General features: G+C 43.3%; 1 protein-coding gene across 2 annotated transcripts in view; it reads left to right on the forward strand.

Annotated features, from left to right (window-relative positions):
* The first annotated feature begins 16144 nt into the window (after positions 1-16144).
* The window catches only part of ABCG1 (ATP binding cassette subfamily G member 1), a 49050-nt gene continuing 42341 nt past the window's right edge, over positions 16145-22853 (forward strand). The window contains exons 1-2 of one of the 2 annotated variants that reach the window (XM_079973179.1): positions 16145-16389; positions 19462-19705. In XM_079973179.1, the coding sequence (XP_079829305.1) occupies positions 16348-16389; positions 19462-19705 (286 nt within the window). In that variant the 5' untranslated portion in view covers positions 16145-16347. Of the gene's footprint in view, positions 16390-16714; positions 17154-19461; positions 19706-22853 lie in introns of those variants that run through there. The other variant, XM_079973180.1, reaches the window with a different exon arrangement.

Raw genomic sequence — 22853 nt, forward strand, 5'->3', positions numbered from 1 at the left:
CAATGGGTCAGATTCTTATCTGGTGAAAACAAGCTGTAAAGCTTTGTTTTATGACGTCCAACGCTGCCGAAGTGGTCCGCAAACAGACGTAGTGAACAGTGATTCCAGATATATCCACTGTTTCGTGGAATTCTTCTTCAGCACAGCAGAGGGATACAGAAATGCTTCATAAACCCATCTAAATGGTGAATGAAATTGTATAACAACAATTGCTATGGCGCAGTGGTCATAAAGTTATCTACCTATGGCTTGGTTCACATGACACAGGAAGCCAAACTATACATTGTTTTTATTCAGTTTGCTTAGTAAAGTGTTATCAGGACTTTTTTTCTCTGGATTCCATCAGTGTTATTTAAGCGACTTTGAAAACAATAATAGGATTGGAAACCAGAGATATTCAGGCATACAGCTATTTGGCCAATGGTGACTCATTATCCTATATGGATCATATTCTGCGCTTGCAAGATATGATGTAAATAACTAAGATCATCATATCTTTTAATTTATTTTCATTATTTCAATTTGTATACTGCATTTCCCCATAAATGTGCCCTAGTGGCTCAGAACACGACAGCAATAAATTCAAATTGATGCACCATTACAGTAACAGTTTAAATACTAATTCATTTCAAAACATAACAGCTGAAATACATATTTCATTTTGCTAATATGGCCATTATAACATTTTAAATGCATTATAAAATAAACTCAATTTAAAACATATCAATTTACATAGCTGTCAACGTTTCCCTTTTTTTAAGGGAAATTCCCTTATTCCGAATAGGATTCCTTGCAAGAAAAGTTGACAGCTATGTCAATTTATAACAGTTGGTTAAAATATGATATCTTCACTCAGCACATACACTTGTATTCCTTATCCCACACACTGTTTAGTGCTCATTTTTAAAGCTTTTTTAAAATCATAGTTCATTACATTTCGTTGTCATGTTTTTAAGCAGAGATAGTAGCATTCTGATGTCATAGGTTTGGCGGCAATAATGTGAACTATTCGCCACTAGGTGTCTCTGTTTGCACTCCTTTTATAGACAATGTATAAGCGGTTGAGTCATTAGAGCAGTGTTTTTCAATCTTTTTTGGGCAAAGGCACACTTGTTTCATGAAAAAAATCACGAGGCACACCACCATTAGAAAATGTTTAATACTTTTTTCTTTAATGGCAAACAAAAACGTTGCGGACTGTTCTCTGCTCAGCGGGGATCGATCCGCTGATCCCCGCTGAGCCGGCGGATGACAGCTCCGTCTCCGCACTATGTGCGGAGAGGGAGATGTCAGAGCCCCGCTGCTCTCTATGGGGAATCGGATGAGAGCGGACCGCCTGTCCGCTCTCATCCGATCCCATCCGATCTGATCCCCACCCAGGACAGATGGAAAATAGGGTGGACACAGTCCGGCGCCCACCTAGTGGGCGAAAATTTGACATTTTTTTAAAAGAAAATCTTTCAAATTTTTCAATTTTTCCCACGGCACACCAGGCAACATCTCGTGGCACACTAGTGTGCTGCGGAAGAGTGGTTGAAAAACACTGCATTAGAGATTTAGCATGGCAGGCAGGCTTTGTTTGTCGCAACACGTGAAGAAACTCTGGCAGGGAAAGGCAAAACCTGCCTTGCTCACCTAAAATTAATTCCTTGAGCCAATGCAAAGCTTATCTTACATGTAAAGCTAAAGAGGATTAGCCAGGATTAATTGCTATGTACAAAAGGTGTTCATTTAGATCCATTTTTTAAATACCCCCCCCTTTGAAAAACCCTATTCCCATTTACAACCATTGTAAAAAAGCAGAGTTGTCCAACATGGTTCCCTCCAGGTGCTCATGCACAACAACTCCCAGCAGATTTAGCCATCATGGTGACTGGAAAAGGGTGAAGGGAGCTTCAGGCACCTGTTTTGGCTACCTGCATTGTAAAGCTAAGCAGCCAACAGCTTGGAAGATCAAAATTAAAGTAAGGGAAATAAAAGATAGCCTATGGAGCTATGAAATTTCAGAATAAGGAGAGGCGGAAATGAAAAGTAAGAGCAGGGAATGTATCGTAACACATGTACGTTTCTTTAAAACAAAGGGTAGCTGGCAAATCAATGTACTTTTTTGGCACAGCAAGCCAGGACATGAACAGAATGTAAATGATGAGAGCCAGAGAGAGGGAGGTCTGGACAGGATCAGGTGTTAATATAGTCGGGAGCCAGGAAGACTGTGAACATAATAGCACACAGGCAAGTGGACAAGTTGGGTGGGGAAGCGGGGGGAGGCCAGAGATTCACATTACCCCAGTTCATGCATTTTTATGGATGTTACTTGCATGGCGTGCAGAAAGTGGACAGAAAAGAGGCTCCCCCCCTCCATAACACTAGAATTCAGGGACAATCAATGAAGCTGAATGTTGGAAGATTTGGGACAGATAAAAGAAAGTACCTCTTTGCACAGCACACAGTTACTCACACAAGAGGCAGTAATGGCCACCAACTCAGACGGCTCTAAAAGAGGGTTTGGTAAATTCATGGACCATCAGGCTATCCTTGGCTTCTGAATGCCAGTTACTGGAAGCCACAGGAGGATAGAGTGCTGTTGTGCTCATGTCCAGCTTGCAGGCTTCCCACAGGCATCTGGCTGGCCTTGTGAGAACAGGACATTGGTCTACTTAGGCCCAGCAGACTCTTCTCATGTTCTTACGATCTAGGCTGCAGAATTGTATTGCGAAATTCGGAGAAATTTGGTGAATTTCAAAGGATGGCTGTGTTTCCATCTGTGTTATGTTTTGGAAAGTGAAAATTAGGTATGTTCACTTTTAAATGCGGGATGCGGGTGGCGCTGTGGGTTAAACCACAGAGCCTAGGACTTGCCGATCAGAAGGCCAGCGGTTCAAATCCCCGCGACGGGATGAGCTCCCGTTGCTCGGTCCCTGCTCCTGCCAACCTAGCAGTTCGAAAGCACGTCAAAGTGCAAGTAGATAAATAGGTATCGCTCCAGTGGGAAGGTAAACGGCGTTTCCATGCGCTGCTCTGGTTTGCCAGAAGCGGCTTAGTCATGCTGGCCACATGACCCGAAAGCTGTCTGCGGACAAATGCCGGCTCCCTCAGCCAATAAATCGAGATGTGCGCCGCAACCCCAGAGTCGGTCACGACTGGACCTAATGGTCAGGGGTCCAATGCATGCTGAATTGAATTTCTTCCCCATCCTGACCACCAAGGCTTCTGAGAAGACTGAGGAAAAGGGTGGTGCTGAAGCAGGAGGCCAAGTCTGGAGTTCCCTGTTTATGAGAGTTCTGAGCAAAACTCTAGCAGGATTCCAAAACTGATAACTTGGTGACTCTGGTAAATGTATTAATTACTGGTATTCCTTCCTTTTAAGTTGCAGGCAGCTGTGTTAACTACTGGAGTCACACAATTTCCAATGGATGGCTGTGCCAGATCTTCACTGCTGTTTTCCAAGAAAACAGTCATCATATGACTTTTCGCAGACACCTGAAGGCTGTTTCAGGAAGCTTTCAATGTTTGATGGTTTGATGTTAATACTTTGTTGGATGTGGGTTGTTTACACTCCTGAATCATCAGCCCACTTGCCTTGCCGTGTCTCGAATCGAAAGCCAGTGTGGTGTAGTGGTTAAGAGCGGTGGACTTGTAATCTGGTGAACTGGGTTCACGTCTCTGCTCCTCCACATGCAGCTGCTGGGTGACCTTGGGCTAGTCACACTTCTCTGAAGTCTCTCAGCCCCACTCACCTCACAGAGTGTTTGTTGTGGGGGAAGAGGGGAAAGGAGATTGTTAGCCGCTTTGAGACTCCTTCGGGTAGTGATAAAGCAGGACATCAAATCCAAACTCCACCTCCTCCTCCTCTTCCTCCTCCTCCTCCTCTTCTTCTTCTTTGTTGGAAGCCATCCAGAGTGGCTGGGGCAACCCGATCAGATGAGCAGGATGCCAGAAATTGATGATGATGGTTTTATGGCTTGATTTGGATGTAGCACTGTAGCTGGTGCTGCCTTCTCCAATCTTTGGCCTTCAGATGTTTTGTACTACAAACATTCCTTCTAATAGCGAACTCAGGTGGTGAGTACTGCCAAGACTGTAACTTGTTGTTGTTTAGTCGTTTAGTCGTGTCCGACTCTTCGTGACCCCATGGACCAGAGCACGCCAGGCACTTCTGTCTTCCACTGCCTCCCGGAGTTTGGTCAGACTCATGTTTGTAGCTTCGAAGACACTATCCAACCATCTCGTCCTCTGTCGTCCCCTTCTCCTTGTGCCCTCCATCTTTCCCAACATCAGGGTCTTTTCCAGGGAGTCTTCTCTTCTCATGAGGTGGCCAAAGTATTGGAGCCTTAGCTTCACGATCTGTCCTTCCAGTGAGCACTCAGGGCTGATTTCCTTAAGAATGGATCGGTTTGTTCTTCTTGCAGTCCATGGGACTCTCAAGAGTCTCCTCCAGCACCATAATTCAAAAGAATCAATTATTCGGCGATCTGCCTTCTTTATGGTCCAGCTCTCACTTCCATACATCACTACTGGGAAAACCATAGCTTTTACTATACAGACCTTTATTGGCAAGGTGATGTCTCTACTTTTTAAGATGCTGTCTAGGTTTGTCATTGCTTTCCTCCCAAGAAGCAGGCGTCTCTTAATTTCGTGGCTGCTGTCACCATCTGCAGTGATCATGGAGCCCAAGAAAGTAAAATCTCTCACTGCCTCCATTTCTTCTCCTTCTATTTGCCAGGAGGTGATGGGACCAGTGGCCATGATCTTCGTTTTTTTGATGTTGAGCTTCAGACCATATTTTGCACTCTCCTCTTTCACCCTCAATAAAAGGTTCTTTAATTCCTCCTCACTTTCTGCCATCAATGTTGTGTCATCTGCATATCTGAGGTTGTTGATATTTCTTCCGGCAATCTTAATTCCGGCTTCGGATTCATCCAGCCCAGCCTTTCGCATGATGAATTCTACATATAAGTTAATTAAGCAGGGAGACAATATACAGCCTTGTCGTACTCCTTTCCCAATTTTGAACCAATCAGTTGTTCCATATCCAGTTCTAACTGTAGCTTCTTGTCCCACATAGAGATTTCTCAGGAGACAGATGAGGTGATCAGGCACTCCCATTTCTTTAAGAGCTTGCCATAGTTTGCTGTGGTCGACACAGTCAAAGGCTTTTGCATAGTCAATGAAGCAGAAGTAGATGTCTTTCTGGAACTCTCTAGCTTTCTCCATAATCCAGCGCATGTTTGCAATTTGGTCTCTGGTTCCTCTGCCTCTTCTAAATCCAGCTTGCACTTCTGGGAGTTCTCAGTCCACATACTGCTTGAGCCTCATAACCTTGCTAGCATGTGAAATGAGTGAAATTGTGCGGTAGTTGGAGCATTCTTTGGCACTGCCCTTCTTTGGGATTGGGATGTAGACTGATCTTCTCCAATCCTCTGGCCACTGCTGAGTTTTCCAAACTTGCTGGCATATTGAGTGTAGCACCTTAACAGCATCATCTTTTAAAATTTTAAATAGTTCAGCTGGAATACCATCACTTCCACTGGCCTTGTTATTTGCAGTGCTTTCTAAGGCCCATTTGACTTCACTCTCCAGGATGTCTGGCTCAAGGTCAGCAACCCCACTACCTGGGGTGTACGAGACATCCATATCTTTCTGGTATAATTCCTCTGTGTATTCTTGCCACCTCCTCTTGATGTCTTCTGCTTCTGTTAGGTCCTTACCACTTTTGTCCTTTATTATGGTAATCTTTGAACGAAATGTTCCTTTCATATCTCCAATTTTCTTGAACAGATCTCTGGTTCTTCCCATTCTGTTGTTTTCCTCTATTTCTTTGCATTGCTCATTTAAGAAGGCCTTCTTATCTCTCCTTGCTATTTTTTGGAAATCTGCATCCAATTTCCTGTATCTTTCTCTATCTCTCTCGCATTTTGCTTGCCTTCTCTCCCCCGCTATTTGTAAGGCCTCGTTGGACAGCCACTTTGCTTTCTTGCATTTCCTTTTCATTGGGATGGTTTTCGTTGCTGCCTCCTGTATAATGTTGCGAGCCTCCATCCATAGTTCTTCAGGCACTCTGTCCAGCAGATCTAAATCCTTAAACCTGTTCCTCACTTCCACTGTGTATTCATAAGGGATTTGATTTACATTGTATCTTACCGGCCCAGTGGTTTTTCCTACTTTCTTCAGTTTAAGCTTGAATTTTGCTATAAGAAGCTGATGATCTGAGCCACAGTCAGCTCCAGGTCTTGTTTTTGCTGACTGTATCGAGCTTCTCCATCTTTGGCTGCAGAGAATATAATCAATCTGATTTCGATGCTGCCCATCTGGTGATGTCCACGTGTAGAGTCGTATCTTGTGTTGTTGGAAAAGTGTGTTTGTGATGACCAGCTTGTTCTCTTGACAGAACTCTATTAGCCTTTGCCCTGCTTCATTTTGCTCTCCAAGGCCAAACTTGCCAGTTGTTCCTTTTATCTCTTGGTTCCCTACTTTAGCATTCCAATCTCCTATAATGAGAAGAACATCCTTCTTTGGTGTCGCTTCTATAAGGTGTTGTAAGTCTTCATAGAATTGGTCAATTTCAGTTTCTTCCGCACCAGTAGTTGGCGCATAAACTTGGATTACTGTTATGTTAAAAGGTCTGCCTTGGATTCATATCGAGATCATTCTATCATTTTTGAGATTGCAACCCAGTACTGCTTTCGCAACTCTTTTGTTGACTATGAGGGCCACTCCATTTCTTTTGCGGGTTTCTTGCCCACAGTAGTAGATATGATGGTCATCTGAACTGAATTTGCCCACTCCCGCCCATTTTAGCTCACTGATGCCCAGGATGTCAATATTTATTCTTGCCATCTCATTTTTGACCACATCCAACTTACCCAGGTTCATGGTTCTTACATTCCAGGTTCCTATGCAATATTTTTCTTTACAGCATTGGACTTTCCTTTCACTTCCAGGCATATCCGCAACTAAAATAGGACAAATCAGCAGAAGTATAAAGGGGGGGGGGATTGGGAGGGGACTAAGGGAATGTGTCCCAAAACATCTCAAGAGGACTGAGCGTGATCAGTGGTCACAGAATGCTAAATGCCTGTTGACAGGCGTAGAATGAAAAAGGGGTTGGGGTGAGGCAATGGAATGCTGGGACATGGGAAGCTGCCTCATATCATGTCAGACCAATGGTCCATCTACACTGACTTGCAGGGGCTCTCCAGGGATTCAGGCAGGGGACATTCTTAGCCTGATCTGGAGATTCCAGGGATTGAACCTTGTACCTTCTACATGCAAAGCAGAGGCTCTGCCACTGGGCATGGTTGTCTGTCTTCCTGGCACACAGAAAAGGAAGTCCTCTACACTACAACATTCTGATGCAAGTCTCATCTGTCTGTTTAAAGTCCTGAACTGTTAAAGAGTGTCAGGAGCACAGGGAAAGAGGAGGCAATCAATGGATGTAAGGAAATTCACAAGAAGATCAAGCAAAGATCATTAGAGGGCCAGGAGTCTGTTATAAAATGTGTGTCTTCATTTTAAGTGGTGGTGGTCCATGCAGAACATGGGTGGGTGCAGCGTTCTCACAGAACTATTTACAAACGGCTGAACCCATCCTTAGTTTATATGGAGGATGGTGGATTGGATGACAATGTGAACCTATTTAGGTAGGTTCATTTGGGAACTCTCAGTACTTCCACTGCTGTGTTAGGAAAGCTCCATAAATAACATGCTGCTGCTGCTATATCCTAATAGCGTGCCTCTTGAAGACTGAGCTATATTTCTTTTCCAAACTCTTTGCATCATGTATCGCACAGAGAAAGTTGCTTTCAACTGCTTTGAGAAGTTTCCATTGTATTGTTTAAGTATTGACATGCTGGTTGCCTTGGGTGCCTTTGGAGGAACAGTGGAATATAAATAATATTCATTAAAGTACTCTTGTATGAGGTATATTTGAACTGATATGCTTCTGTCTGATTTACATTGTAAATAAGCTTTACTTGGATAAATGGTAGTGTTAAGGGGGGAGGGGCTGGACCAGTCGGAAAATAGAATCTGAACACTTTAGCATATTGTTCTTCTCCAAGGACCTGCTTTTCACTTGTTAAATAAGGAAAGAAGTGGTACTTTCAAAAGCATAATCCCCTCCATGTTGGCCTGGAGTCTTGCTCTTACCCTGACTCAGAAGAAAGCATGCTGCCTCCTGAATCATCAGCCCACTCGCCTTGCCGTGTCTCAAATCAAAAGCCAGGCCATCTGGTTTGCATTGTTCTCACATACTTTTATTCAACTCATTTCAACAATCAGCACTGCACACTTGAGGTTGGCAGGTCAATACAGTGGTACCTCTGGTTACATACTTAATTCGTTCCGGAGGTCCGTTCTTAACCTGAAACACCACTTTAGCTAATGGGGCCTCCCGCTGCTGCCACTGCACGATTTCTGTTTTCATCCTGAAGCAAAGTTCTTAACCCAAGGTACTATTTCTGGGTTAGCTGTGTCTGTAACCTGAAGTGTATGTAACCCGAGGTACCACTGTATTATACAAAACAGTATTAGTGATACATCATTAAAGTTCTTGATGTGCTTAAAATGTTAATTTCTCTTTATGTTCTTATAGGCATTATACAAATATTTGGATTGCTGATCATTATTACAGTAGCTTGTGGTCATTTCTTACTTGGAGATATTGAATCAGCAACTAGTGATGATAATAGATGTTGCAGAGCCTTTTTTTAAAAAAAAATTAGCCTGATTTATTGAAAATACTCAGTAATTTAAAAAAGTATTTTAAATGCATTCTCTATGTTAATTAGACTGCTTGATTTTTGTCATTCCCTTTTATCATTCAAGAAATCTTATGTTGAATTATTTCCCTGTTGTGCATCTCTACTCATTATCAGCTCTACTGATCTCTGGGAGAATCCTGTGGGTTTTAGTCAGAGTCATCCATCTTCTGTGCCTTTATGACGTATGAAGGAAAAATTAGAGTTGAGCCACACTGCTCAATAGTGCAGCCTAGTTATTGTGCATTAAGCTTTGCATTCTCATTACTTCTTAAGAGGAGAATGGTGAAGTCTGAAATACACTGCATTTGGCTCTAACAATATCAGTAACTTCAGAAAAGTCAATAATACTCAGAAAGGGCTTCCAAAATATCCGAAGTCCAAAGCTTCCTTTATGAAAACAAAATCAATCACACACCTCTTAACCCAACCTTTTAGTTTTTAAATTAGAAGTCACTTGGCTCGGGCAGGAAAAATCCTTGGAAGGTTCCCATGCCTTTTATCTTACTTGGACAGCAAAACAGTAGACTATGTATGCAGTCAGTGTCCTCATTGGCTTGTCTCGGTGGAGGGCAGAATTCTCCCTATTTTCTGGACCTATATTTGCAGGGCTGGCCCAATTATTTAGTTGCCTGAGGCAAAAGGCAACACCAGCAATGGGACAGTATCTTTCACAAAAGCCAGCAGGCTGACTTAGTGGATACAGAGCAGATTGCACGGCCCTCATAGCTCTGTCCTTCAGCACCTTCTCATTGCTTCACAACTCCAAGTAATTTCTGCCTGAGGCAGCTGCCTCACTGCCTAATGACAGAGCTGACCATACACACTGAGAATCTCCCCTGAGCACAGCTTTGAGGCTTCTAGATCTAGGAGGACTTTAACTAGACTGTGAGTGGATAATTCTGAACAACAAAACATTGTTCGGCAATAGAGCTCATCCTTTATATGTATAAGGTCTGAGGTTATCTCTCTGGCATATCCACTTAAACATTTTCAGGCAACAGGTCTAGAGTCCTTGGCCCTAGACCTTTAAGAGCTGCTGCCACTCACTGTACATTGTACTGGACTAGACAGGCCAAAGATCTGATACTCTGTAAGGAAGCTTCTAATGGGCTGGCCCAAAAATTCACCACATCTGAGCCAATCCCATTGAATAGCCTTGATGTACCTGTCCACTTTCTCTTGATTGACTGCTATGGTCCTATGCAGTGCTGATTTGAACATGGGGGATGTTGGACTCCCATTAAGCTCATACCCATCATTTGACTGACTTGTAGAATGGAAATTAAACTATAAGTAGTTTATGACCACTTCTAAAGCTTTCTTCTTCACAAAAGTGGTGTCATGTTAAGAGCGGTAGTCTCGTAATCTGGTGAACCGGGTTCGCATCTCTGCTCCTCCACATGCAGCTGCTGGGTGAGTCACACTTCTTTGAAGTCTCTCAGCACCACTCACCTCACAGAGTGTTTGTTGTGGGGGAGGAAGGGAAAGGAGATTGTTAGCTGCTTTGAGACTCCTGAAGGGGAGTGAAAGGCGGGATCAAATCCAAACTCCTCCTCTTCTTCTTCTTTGTCTACACCAGGGTTCCCCAAACTTCAGTCTCTGACTGCTGTTCGACTACAACACCCATTATCGCTAGCTAGCAGGACTAATGGTCAGGGAAGATGAGAATTGTAGTCCAAAACAGCTGGAGACCCAAGTTTGGGAAACTCTGGTCTACACCATTGAACTTGTCTATCATTTTCTCTAATGGGCTTGTTTGTCTGCTTGACTGATCAGCTGATCATTTTAATGAGCAAAAGCTATTTTCTCTTCCTCTGATGGCAAAGATGAGGCATATATACATAAAACAATACATTTTGCATCTTGCCAGCTAAGGAAAAGAAAAAAGTATTTGCTCCTTATGAGACTTCTCTCTCTACTTGAAAGGTTTTCTCTCTACTTGATAGCTAAGCTAAATCAATGTCTTAATTAGAGTGCTATTTTATTATTCTTTTTGATACCACAGACTTCGTGTGGTGATGCTAAATAAATCTAACTTTTATTTAACACTGCCTTCTTGTTATTAGATCCCAGATGATTCCGCTGTTTTCAGGCTGTGATGACACCTCATTTCAGTGTGAGAATCTAGCCTAATTTATCACAGGAATCAGGAACCTGCGACCTTCCAGATCTGCGGGACTCAAACTCCCATTAGTCCCAGCCAACACAGGGATGATGGGAGTTATAGTCAAACTTCTGAGGGGTCAGTTTCCCACCCCTTCCTTATAACTAGAAATGCTTAAATATAAATAGAATTGTAAAGAAATTATTTTCTTATTTGAAAAAATAGCACAGCAATGTGAAAATTGTTAACAGGATTACATCCTTATAAATGCACAAACCTGAATTCCATTAATTTCATAGCCCTTTTTTGTACACTGATTTGACATTTCTAGGGTGATAAGGCATTGTTACTTCCATACCTTAGTGGTTCTATGGAAAACACTGCCTAGACAGATAAAGCAGAAGTGACAATATAGTGTAAAAAAGAAATGGACAGAGTTTATGGTTGACCTGAGATATTTCACTTCCTGAGGTGGACAACATTCGTCTCCTGCCCATTTGATGCACAGAAACTAAGGAGACTGGAGGTGGATAAATCTTACTTCAATGCTGGAACAAGGGAGGCGTTTATTGTGAGTTTCGGCACCTCTTTTTCTTGAAAAATAGCACTGATCATGACGGCAGTCTTAAACACACAGACTAGGGACTGAGAGCCATTGGACACAGTGGAATTTGCATCTGAGTAAATATGCATAGGATTGCCCTTCATGAGACCAAATCAAACCCGGCCCTGTTATGTCTATTAATTTCAATGGATAAGTTAAACAAATTTTCAAGTGTGAAACAGATTCATTATTTTGAACAAGAACCTGGGAGTAGAAAGAATAATCTAAGAATTGGAAATAATAAAAAAATGTGTTTCCCCCCAGAAATGTGTTGCCATGGTAGTTAATTTATTTGTATTTTCCCCAAGCCTTTACCCCCTTTTCACTTTTGGCAATATATTATGCACTCTGCACTTCTTTCATAATGGCTTAAGTAATTACTTTCCCTGTGTTTTCATTGTTAAAATATCAAAGCATCATTTACAATACTCACTTGGAACACAAATTGTAAAAAGCATTTAGACCTTGGAAGAGAAGTGGGTGCAGATTCACTTTAGAAGCCTAAACTGCCATGCAATTATCAGAAGCACAGAGAGGAGCTTTTAGCTTTCTATCTTTTTCTATTGCAGCTTTTTGGAAGGGGTACTCAAGAAGTTTGTGATTTATTTTTTTTAAATGAAATTCAGTGAAAACATAAACAACAAACATTAAAATGTGTGGGGTTTTTTTTTAAAAAAACTGAGAACAATCTCAGATGTCCCCTCAAAAAAAATGGCTTGTGTGAGGATCCAGATGTATAATATTTTAAATGTGCAAATAAATGCCTCTGAAGAACAAGGAACAAAATGGTAAGATGGGTAGATAATCCTCCTAATCACTTACCTGAAATCCATAGCCCCAACAAACAGAACTTACTGCAAGAGATGTCCTTTCACAAAGGTAACTGTCATATCCATCGCTTCATCCACTTTTTGCCTCTTGCCCCGCCCACCTGCATACAGTCCCACTGGGCTTGCCCATCAGCTCCATCCCTGCTTCCTTTGCAATTAGTTGTTTCCTGTTCATTTGCATGTCGAGGGCATTCCTGAACTAGCCTCTACTTAGTTGCTGTGTGTGCTGCGTAGGAAATGGGATAACCTATCAATTTTTGTCCTCTCTGTTTCCCGTTTTCCAAAACTTAAATTAAGCTCTCCAAGTTTATTCAGCAATTTGCAAATTTATTTTTACAGGTCCTCTTAAAATTGCTGTGACCAATTACTCCTAATAAACACACAATCCTCTGCATCCCTCATTGACAAGATCTTGGGTGGTAAAGGCGGGGGGGGGATTCTTTTGGAGAACATATAACAGCTGGAATAGACATACTGGGCTAGATAATGTTCTGACCTGGTGTGAGGCAGTTCCATATGTTTACATTTCAGGTGGATATGGCACAACAAGGGTGAAGAACCATTTTTAGCCCACAGGCTGAATTCCTATGTGGACAATCTCCCAAGTGTCACATGGGTATGGGTCAGAGCTAAAAGTGGGTGGAACAATGAGTGCAAACATTACCTTTGTAGGATACTTCCTACAGACACTCTCTTATGACGGAAGACCAGCCGTCATTAAAATGGTGCTTAGCATAGCATAGAAAAAAGACACAGAGAGACAGCAAGCATTTTCAGGGGTGGAGAGCAGCTCATTCTGCCTCTCTCCTCCGGTAACTTCTTTTTTATTATCCTTTGTCTCACAGCCAGCATGGCCCTCTGCTAATGTCTCACGTTACATCATCCGGTCATGGCTTTTACTACACCCATCACCATATAAGGTAATCACTGCCCAAAGGAAACACAACTCCATTTAAGGTCAATACATTCTATACATCACAAGGCACAGACATGCTGGTCACCGAGGTCAGCAGGCACCAGGCAGCACTACAAGCCTCTGCCATGGCTTTATGACTCCCACACTCTTACACCCCTCTATCCAGGCAAGCAGGAGGCATTCTGAGAGTTGAAGGACACATTCATTTCTGCTAGGCAAAAGCATTCAGAGTGCAAAGCAGCGCCAGTTAGAGGGTGGGTGCTGCAGAGAGATCCAAAGGTGTGAGAAGCATGGAAGACTTCATTTGGCCCTTGGGTCTGAAGTTCCCCAACCCTGTGGCAGAAAATGATTTGAAGTTGCTTCTTGTAGTTCCCTCTCTAGCTCAAGCCAGGAGGCTGCATATTATTACAGTGGTGATGGGGCAGAACAAACAGGTAGCAAATGAATATATGCAAGCACACAGGAACATGCAAGGGTAAAAGATTAAATGGTAATTGTAATACTGTAGCAATGAGAACATGTCACTTGCTAGCATCACAGGGAGAGCACCAGGGCTGTATGCAACTTTTGCACCTATTCACTGCCAGACCAATATTTTAAGGGCAGCATGCCAGCTTTAATTTTTCATTATGGTAATGTCTACTAATTGTCCCATATCCCATTTGCAAAGTTAATGCAAGAGTTGGAACGCAGGAGAGTCTTTGCTATTTTTAGGTTGTGGATTACGTAATTTCATTGCAATATCCCTAAGTGCAATTTGGTAGCAGTTAGCATCCTTGACACTTCACAGGGGTTTACACAGAGATGAATCACTTATCGATCTGTCAGAGGTTCTGTGGAAAAGTGAATCATCTAATAGGAACCCCAAATTCTGTTGTCAAGGAAATCCTTTTGAAACTTAAAGGGACTTTTGAGATCACATGTTTGGAAGGAGTGCTGGGAAAATAGGGAAGTGAGAATTTCCTGAGATTCTGCAGGAGATGAGTTGTGAAGGGCAGTTGCACTCCTATTGTCTTTTAAACACCAGTCTTCCTTTGGAATGCAATAGGGAAATTTAGATTATTCAGGCAGATAAAAGAGAGGGGGGAACTTCCTTTCTTGCTGAGGCTTGCATTGCTTCTAAACATGGTTTTAATGGATTTTTTTAAAAAGCAAACTGAGTTAAATACTATCCAACCACCACCACCACCACCAACCCCAGATAAAGGAAGTTAAGTTTAACAGCAATTCCCTTCAATCAATATATTGTGATGGTACCATAATTCTTTATTCAGTAGATTCAAGAAATGGCAGAAAGGCAAATCAGGTATTAACACTTTTTTCATTCTTTGTTTCACCTGTCTGACAAGTGAGTTTGTGCCTTACCTCTCAAACTTTCTTGTCCACACACACTGTACAAGGCATGATGCTTTGATTTGAAAGCCTGTGTTATTTTTAACTGCTAAAAGCAGAAGCAAAATAAATAAAAAATAATAATTTTCATACTTTAGTGGGCTGAGTAATTGTTATCCAAAATGTGTAAGAGAAGTGATTCAGGATATTTTTCTACAGCGCAATGGAAAGCTTTGTCACATTTGGATAGTAGTGCTATGAGTTTGTGTGTGTGGCGGTGGGCAGGCTGTATGCCTGAACTCCCTTCTAATTCCTGGATCCAGCACAGATTCCATCCTGGGAATAACCAGGTTAGTTTCCTGGTAATGGCCCATGGGCCGTTAAGATAACAAAGGAAGTGGATTGGCTCCAGAGGGCAACTGGTGGCCCCCCTCCCTCAACTCACTGGTAGTCAGAAAGACAAAGGCCAGAGCTGAGAGAGGCAGAAACTGGAAGCAAAGCTGCAATCTGGGCAGCTGAGAGACAGAGCCATGCCTGATTTCTGCTGGAATCAAAGGCTGTGGCTATGAGAGAAGCAAGACCCTCTTGCTGCTGTGAACCCCTCCAGCACAGGCTTAGGTTGTAAATAAACCATATCTCACAAACACACCACAATCTCCACTGGCTTCATTCCATTGGAAACACAAACCCTGGGCTTAAGTGCCCAGAACTCCTGGAATCTTGCACTGCTCAGAGATTAGGGTGGCATCCAACAGTATCAATATATTTTCCAGAAGCTTGAACTACAGAACAATCACACCAAGCACCAGTCCATCCCAGTCACAAGGTGCGAAATGGGGAGCAGGGACAAGCTTCTACCTGTGAATGCATTCAGAAGATATAGGGCTGCTTCTTTATTGTTAACGAAGCTTGGCACGATAGGAAAATGTGCTTCTGAGCATCTGCAAAGTGCCCTTTAGTACTGGGTAACCGCAGCACAACCTCTAGGACTGGAGTCAGTAACACTGTGGGGATAGAGAGCAGAAATCTCTTTGAGCCCCAGCACCTTTTCTTCTGGAATCTAAGCCCCAGCAGCAGAGAGAGCTTCCTTGCTCCATTAGACTTGACATCAGGAATAACTTTCTGACAGTAGGAGCTGTTCCAACAGTGCAGTGGACTCCCTTTGGAGGTTCTGGACTCTCCTTCCTTGGCGGTTTTGAAGCAGAGGTTGCATCCAAGACAGATGTCTTGGATACTTTCGCTGAGAATCCTGCATCGCAGGGGGTTGGACTAGATGGCCCTTGAGGGTCCCTTGCCACTCTCTAGTTCTATTATCCTTCTGTCCACCCCAAGTGCCCGTGTCTCTCTGGTCTGGAAACGGCAGTCAAGGAAGTAAGGGGGCACCAGAAGCCCGTCAGGGCCCCGCCAACGCCACGCAACGCCGCTCAGGGCAGGAGGAAAACAAGAGCACGTTTACGGGCAAGAGGCAAGCCACGCCCCCGACTGCCTCTCAGCCAATCGGGAACGAGGGAGAGCCGAGGGAGAGCCAGTGGGACGCCGAGAGAGGGCAGGCTAAGTAAACAAGCAGCCGGTACCCAGAGAGGCCCCGCCTCCTCTCTCTCTCTCTCTCTCGTGCTTTTTTCCTTTCTTTTAGGTGCTGCTTCCAGTCGATCTTGCCCCAGCCGCGACGCCTCGCTCTCAGGCTGCTGCAGCTGCTCTGGATCTCCTTCTCTCTCCTTTTTTTTGCGGTTTGTTTTGTGTGTGCTTCTCCTCCTGCTGCTGATCTTTTCTCCTGCGCTGGTTGCAGCCTCCGGGGGCACATGGCATGCCTGATGGCCGCTTTCTCAGTGGGCACCGCTTTGGTAAGTTGGGCGCCCCTTCGCTTCCGTAGGAGTGGGACAAGCACAGCTGCGCAGAGCGATCTTGACCCTGCGCCCCTTCCCTGGCCATGACAGGGCCCTTGACTTGCTTGCATATACCATCTGCTCTGAATGACCCACGGACAAGACGGCGAGAGGGAGAGTCCTGGGTGGGCATTTGTGTGTGTGTGTGTGTGTGTGTGTGAAGGCAAGGAGGTGGAATCGGAGAACCTGAGCTTAGTATGCGACTTTGAAGGGACAGCACCCCCCCCCAAATCCCCCACACTTGAACTGTTACAGTATGTCTGTCTTTGACGTTGCTCTCGCCTTGTCCTCTTTGGGGGCTGGTGGCTTGCTCTCTGTGTTGTTGTGGGTTGTGTTGAAAACAAACGAAACTGGGGCCAAGAGCAACCCATTATCTAGATCAAACGTAGCCCAGCTGTTGGCCGGCTCCTCCTAAGCAGAAACGCTTAAAGAGCGAAGGAGATAATACCAAGCGGGTCAAAAGCGACGAGTTAATTCATTACAGCTAGAGGGGCGGGGGGACGAGGAGGAGGAGGGACACTTCTGCAAAAGTGACCCAGAGCCGGCGCTAAAGCTGGGTCAGTGGTTGCCTCTTTTAATCGGAGCTTTGCTGGGGTGGATCAACCCTCGCTTTAATTAGTTGCGTGTTGATCCACCGAATGGGAAGGAAAAGGGGACCCGGAGTTTGGTTTCTCAGGAATTAATCAATCTTGATTGGCAGCCTCAGCATTTCCTTTGCTTTGGTAAGGAATCTCTCTGTTGTTTTATTGCTTTCCGTTTCGAATGGATGCCTCTGGTGGGGTTTATTTCTATATTTATAGACAGCTGACCTGCAGAGGTTGTTTTTCGTATAGCGTGGCAACTTACTTGTATGCATCTTTCCCCGCAAGCTTCAGTGACAATTTCTCTTCCCTTTGGGGGCTGTTAGTTGCTGTGGCTTCAATGTTGTCATCTTGCAGGTACAGGCTGGTTAGAACTGCGGGGTTTATTTTGTTTTTGTCATGTACATCATTCTGGATTTGAAGTCATCTGGGTTTGACCGAAAGTTACCTCTCTGCCTCGAGCTTATAAAAAAAGATGGAGCTGGAGGAGGGGAGGGGGGAAATGAGATGGGTTTTCTGAGCATGCTCAGACTTTTCGAGACTGCATCCTATGATTTGGAAACAGATTTACTGAGGCACAGATAACCTTTCGAGCTCATTATATAATGGATTTTGTGTAAACTTGGAGCCAAATAGTGGGTTTTCTCAAAAGTAAGTTTCATGGGTGAAGGATGCAAATTGTCGGCCCCACCCCCACGGTCAGTGTCCTTCTTTTTTTGCAAGGGAACGCAACAAATTTATTTCTCAGCTCCTGGTTGTGTAACATGATGTAATTAAAAATCTTCAAAAGTGAAATGGGAGTGTAGAACCCCACAGGAAAAGGATGCAGCTTTACAGCAGAGGAAATAGGTTACATAAACTGGATTTCAGAACCTAAGTCTGCTGCAAGGCATCAGTACTAGACATACATTATTTGCAATTTGTTGTAAATATTAATTGTTATAAAATATTAAGTGACTTGGCTCATTCAGAAAGAGAAGCATATCAGAGATTTAGGTATTTGTTTTCCTCTATGCATTTCCACTCTCCACCAAATTATAAACCTCTTGACTTAACTAGGACAGTCTTGAATCTTACCGGGATAAGATCAACTATTATTTCAAATCATGTGATGCCATTTCTCATCTTACCAAATTCCAAAAAAGTTGGCAGTAGTGGGAAGATGTTTGCTCACAGGAAATAATCCCCACAGGAAGAATCCCTGAGTCAACGTCATCATCTGACATTTTTAAATCTCAGGTCTGGTGTTTATCTTGCCTATTGGGAGACCTCGGGTCTCAAATTTTGGTGGTGCCCTGTGCAACACCAAATTTGGGTGTCCCCCCCCCCCGCCTTCCATTCTACATCATAGTTGCATTACCCCCCAAAGCTCAACACCCTGTGTGACTGAACCGCTTGCGCTCCCCTAAATCTGCCTCTGTCTTGTCTCCCATGCATATCTTTTTGTACCACAATGCCTGATGAACATGTAAACAATAGAAAATATCAAAAGTGTCTTGAATGTGTAAATTCTCAATACTTTTAAAGCAAGTCTCTTGAAATCAGTTCAGGGCTTGGACCATGAGGGTGAATGGAGCCCTATCCAGCTAACCTCAGCCAGCACCCCATCTGCCTGCTTTCTTACCAGTCCATCTGCCTGCTTTCTTTCCAGTCCAGGGGATAGTACAAGCTGTTTGCTTCCTCCTCCTTAGTCTCAGTGTTGCCATTGTGGAACATAGAAGAGAGGAGGATGGGAAAAAACGATAATCAGCTGTCTCTGTGTCATCCTCTCTGGCTCCTTGTCTTCTGCACTACCAGTTCCAGTGGTCATCACTCACCATCTCTTGAAGCTACACCATGCAGAGTATTCAAACACTATGGCACGCAATTTTTTGCATCGTTCTGCAAAGTCCATGCCTTTTAAGGCCAATTGCAGGAGCAGCACTAGGTGGATTTCCTTACCAGATCTACTACCTTTGCCTCACCAGCTGGCACTGTGTGCTTTACTTGTTAATGTTTGTCCACACGGATGTAGCACAGGAATCCCCTGGGCTGCTTGGGAAGAGGAAGAACATGTTGTGTGAGCCACTTCTTATAGCATAGCTTCTCGGGGGCGGGGGAGTGGTTAATGTAGTCATCGTTGGGCTGCCCTAGTCAAATATTGGAGTGTGAACATTTCTCCCTATATGCTGTTTTATCATGCAGTTGTGTAGATCAGCCTTTTCTAGCCTGGTGCCTTCTAGATGTTTTGGACTACAACTCCCATGAGCCCCAGCCAGCATGTGCTGATAGGAGTTGTAGTTCAAAACATCTGGAGGGCAGAAGGTTGGTGAAGGCTGGTGAAGATGTAACATGAACAGAGCTGAACTTAGGTTTGTTTCTTCTTCTTCTTTGACATTACAGTGGGAACAAATGACTAGCAGATGCATTTTCCTGTGTGGAAACTATTTTCTCCCTTCTTGTATTCCAGAATGCCAGCAATTCTGCATCTGCTATGCCTGAACCAAAGTCTGTATGCGTTTCAGTAGATGAAGTGGTCTCCAATGGAACCGACACCCAAGAAGTCCACCTACTCAATGGCCATTTAAAAAAGGTGGACAATGCATTGACAGAAGCCCATCGCTTCTCCTACCTTCCGCGGAGACCGGCTGTGAACATTGAGTTTAAAGAACTCTCTTACTCGATCCAAGAAGGACCATGGTGGAGGAAGAAGGGTAAGTCTGTGAGAAAATTTCCTGTTCTGTTCTTGTTGGAAGGGAAGCAAATGTTCTCATCCTGACATGGCTCTGAAGAGGAACAATGGAAATTAAATGATAGCAAGGGCAGTCAGTGATATGTCCCGAAGTTAAAGATTTCTATTTTTGTCTTGCTGAGGCATTGTGATAATCTTCTGCTGTAGTCATGCTTGCTTTCTTGTTTGTCTACATGGACTTAATGTATACTAAATATAAATGATTTTTTTAAAAGGACTAATGGGCAAGTTGTGCCCCTCTTCTTGGTCGTCAGTATGACAACCACTGCCCCCAGTGTCTTGCTGAATATTGGGTTCAGTTTCTAGAGGAGCTAAGCTCATTGTCCACCTTTGGTGATGAATCTTGCCAAGAGAGAATACATTATGCATTGGATTCCTTTGGTTAGTTGTGAAAGTGTGCTTGAAGAAGGAGAAACAAGAAGACAAAGCTCAATCAGGTGGCTCAATAAATTGGGATGGATCCTTTGATAAAGGATGGATTGAATTTAGATGGTCACCACTTCCAAATAAGTCCTTGTTCATAGAATTGTAGAGTTGGAAGGGATCCAAGGGTCATCTAGTCCAACCCTCTGCAATGCAGGAATTTCAGCTAAAGCATCCATGACAGATGGCCATCTAACCTTTGGTCAAAAACTTCCAAGGAAGGAGGTGCCTTAGCAGAGCCTGCCCTATCATCATCATCACCGCCATCACGTTTATTTATACTTCACTAGGAAGTTCCATGGTGGGTTACAACAATTTACAATGCAGTATTTAAAACAGTTAAAACTAAATTACAATTTTAGGAACAGGGTGGCTACTGAACAGAAACGTCACCAAAAGTTGTATTGAGTAGGTGGCCAGAGCCAGGTGGGCAATTTAGGGGCTGCCTTGGAGAATGTTCCCTCCCAGGTCACTTCCATGAACTTCTGAGGACAGCAGAACTACTCATAGATTCCCTGCTCTGCTGCTCTTAACACCCAATAGGTTCTGTAGGAAAGGAGGCAGCCTCTCAGAAATTTGGGGCCCAAGTCACTTTAGGGCTTTAAACACTAGTGTGAGCATCTTTTAATTGGGCCCAGAAACAAACTGGCAGCCACTGTAGCTGTTTTATATGAGTGCTATATGTGGGGTTATATGAGTGCTAAAGGCAACCCCAGCTAATAATCTGGCCATTGCATTTTTGACCAGTTGAAGTTTCTGAGTCAGGAAGGGCAACTCCATGTGTTGAGCACATTGCAGTGATCGAAACTGGAAGTTGACAGAGCATGAAGGTACCATGGCACATTAGTACACATTACGCAGAGACAGCTGTCTTAGGCACCAGAAGCTCAGGGCAGCAAGTGATTCTATGATTCTAAGTGATGGTGAGATGTTGGAGGTATTGAAGCTGGCCAAGCCAACTGTTTGCCTTCATGTGTGTTGGAGGGTGCTATCTCTTTGTGAGTGATTAATCTGTCAGTCCAGTTGGCAGGGGAAGGGGGGGGTGCCATCTTGCTTGTTTTGCACAGCAAAATGCCTTACTGAGCTGTAGTTCCAACAATGTGAAATGTGTGATCTTGTTTTAAAGGAATTAATATGCATCTTAGATAGCATAACACTCCTTGGCCTTCAGAGAGACTGTAGTGTGTGTTTCTATGCCCAAACTGCTTACTCCTGAATAAATCTAATGAAGTCAAGGGCAAACATTGGTTCTCTTGGTTGTCTTCAGTATGCTGATTCCCTTCAAAGCCTATAGGTTCAGCATGTGCAATAGGTGCTCATGTCTCCAAATTCAAGCCAAACATGTCAAACATGAGACTTGGATCAAATGAGACTCTTGTGTTTGTTTCAAGTTCCTTTCTCAATAAAAGAATCAAGAAAACATAAACATAACAGGGTTTACATAGTTCTTGATCTGTGTGGGTGGATTAATTGCTCCATAGCAGTCCCTTATTGGCAGCAGGATGCAGTGCAAAATGAACCACAATGGTCTGACTCTGTATAAGGCAGCTTTCTATGTTCCTAAGCTCATTTCATGTGGTTTTACTGGTAGAGGACCATTCTTTATTACATTTTAAACACTGTCATCAGAAAAACTCTAATGAATCTGATTCATAACTTTGGGGGGATTTTCTATTTTATTGTATCTTTTTGTATCTAAAACGGATAGTGTTCATATCTGCTGAAATGATAAAATTGGGGGCAACTTGTACTTAAAGGTGAGGGGAAACAAAGGCTCACAGATGAGTATGATAAATAAAACAGCTGTCTCCCAACCAGAAACGGGTCTCGTGAACCAGGAGGAAAGAAAGAAATAGTATCTGGGCCCAGCTGTGAATGACTGAGTGCTACTACTAGTTATATAACCTAACTGAATGTGTTTATTGCTGTGACAAACAAACAGACCCCAGAAATGTAAAGTTGTAAGTCATAAGGCTTAGCTGTGCTATTTCAGAAATAAAATATAAATATTTTGCTCATTACTTGCCATGTTTCTTTGAATGGAATGAGCTATGATCTGCATTAGGGCCTGATAACCTATAGAAATGTTACATTTGTCTATAACTGCTGCACTTTAAGTATTGTTTAAATATCATCTAATAATGTCACATTTGTGAAGATTTGTTTTAAGAAGAAGTTTGTTGCAGTTTATAAAATAGCCAAAACCCCCAATAAACTAGTAATGTCTTCTTAATTTGGGGACTTTGCAGTTCTATGGAGGTATCTGATAAAGCTTCTAGCGAAAGACCAACAGGACTTGTAATCAGTCTTTAACACCCGGAAGGCACTCAGAGACAGGGAGTTCTTATCAAAGTTGCCCAGAGCACTTTTTTTCTTTTCTTACTATGACCAAGTTTATGAAGAAAACTTTTTCAGACTATTGGAAAAAACCAGTGTTGATTGTTAAAAAGTCTTTTTGTGCTGATTGTGACTTTTCCTTTCTTCAGTCGATGCAAAACTAAAATCCCATCAGAAGATCAGTTCTGGCTTGGGGTAATACTGACTCAAAACACTCCCTTAATTAGAGCATGGACAGAGGAGCATTTTCTGCTTGATCCATAACCTAGAACCTGTAACAATGGATATAATAGTTTGGGCCCAGATCCAGGGTGCTCCCTCTGCATACAACAAAGATGGAGGAGCACTGT

The sequence above is a fragment of the Podarcis cretensis genome (assembly GCF_951804945.1).
Source record: "Podarcis cretensis genome assembly, chromosome: 4".
Lineage (NCBI taxonomy): Eukaryota > Metazoa > Chordata > Lepidosauria > Squamata > Lacertidae > Podarcis > Podarcis cretensis.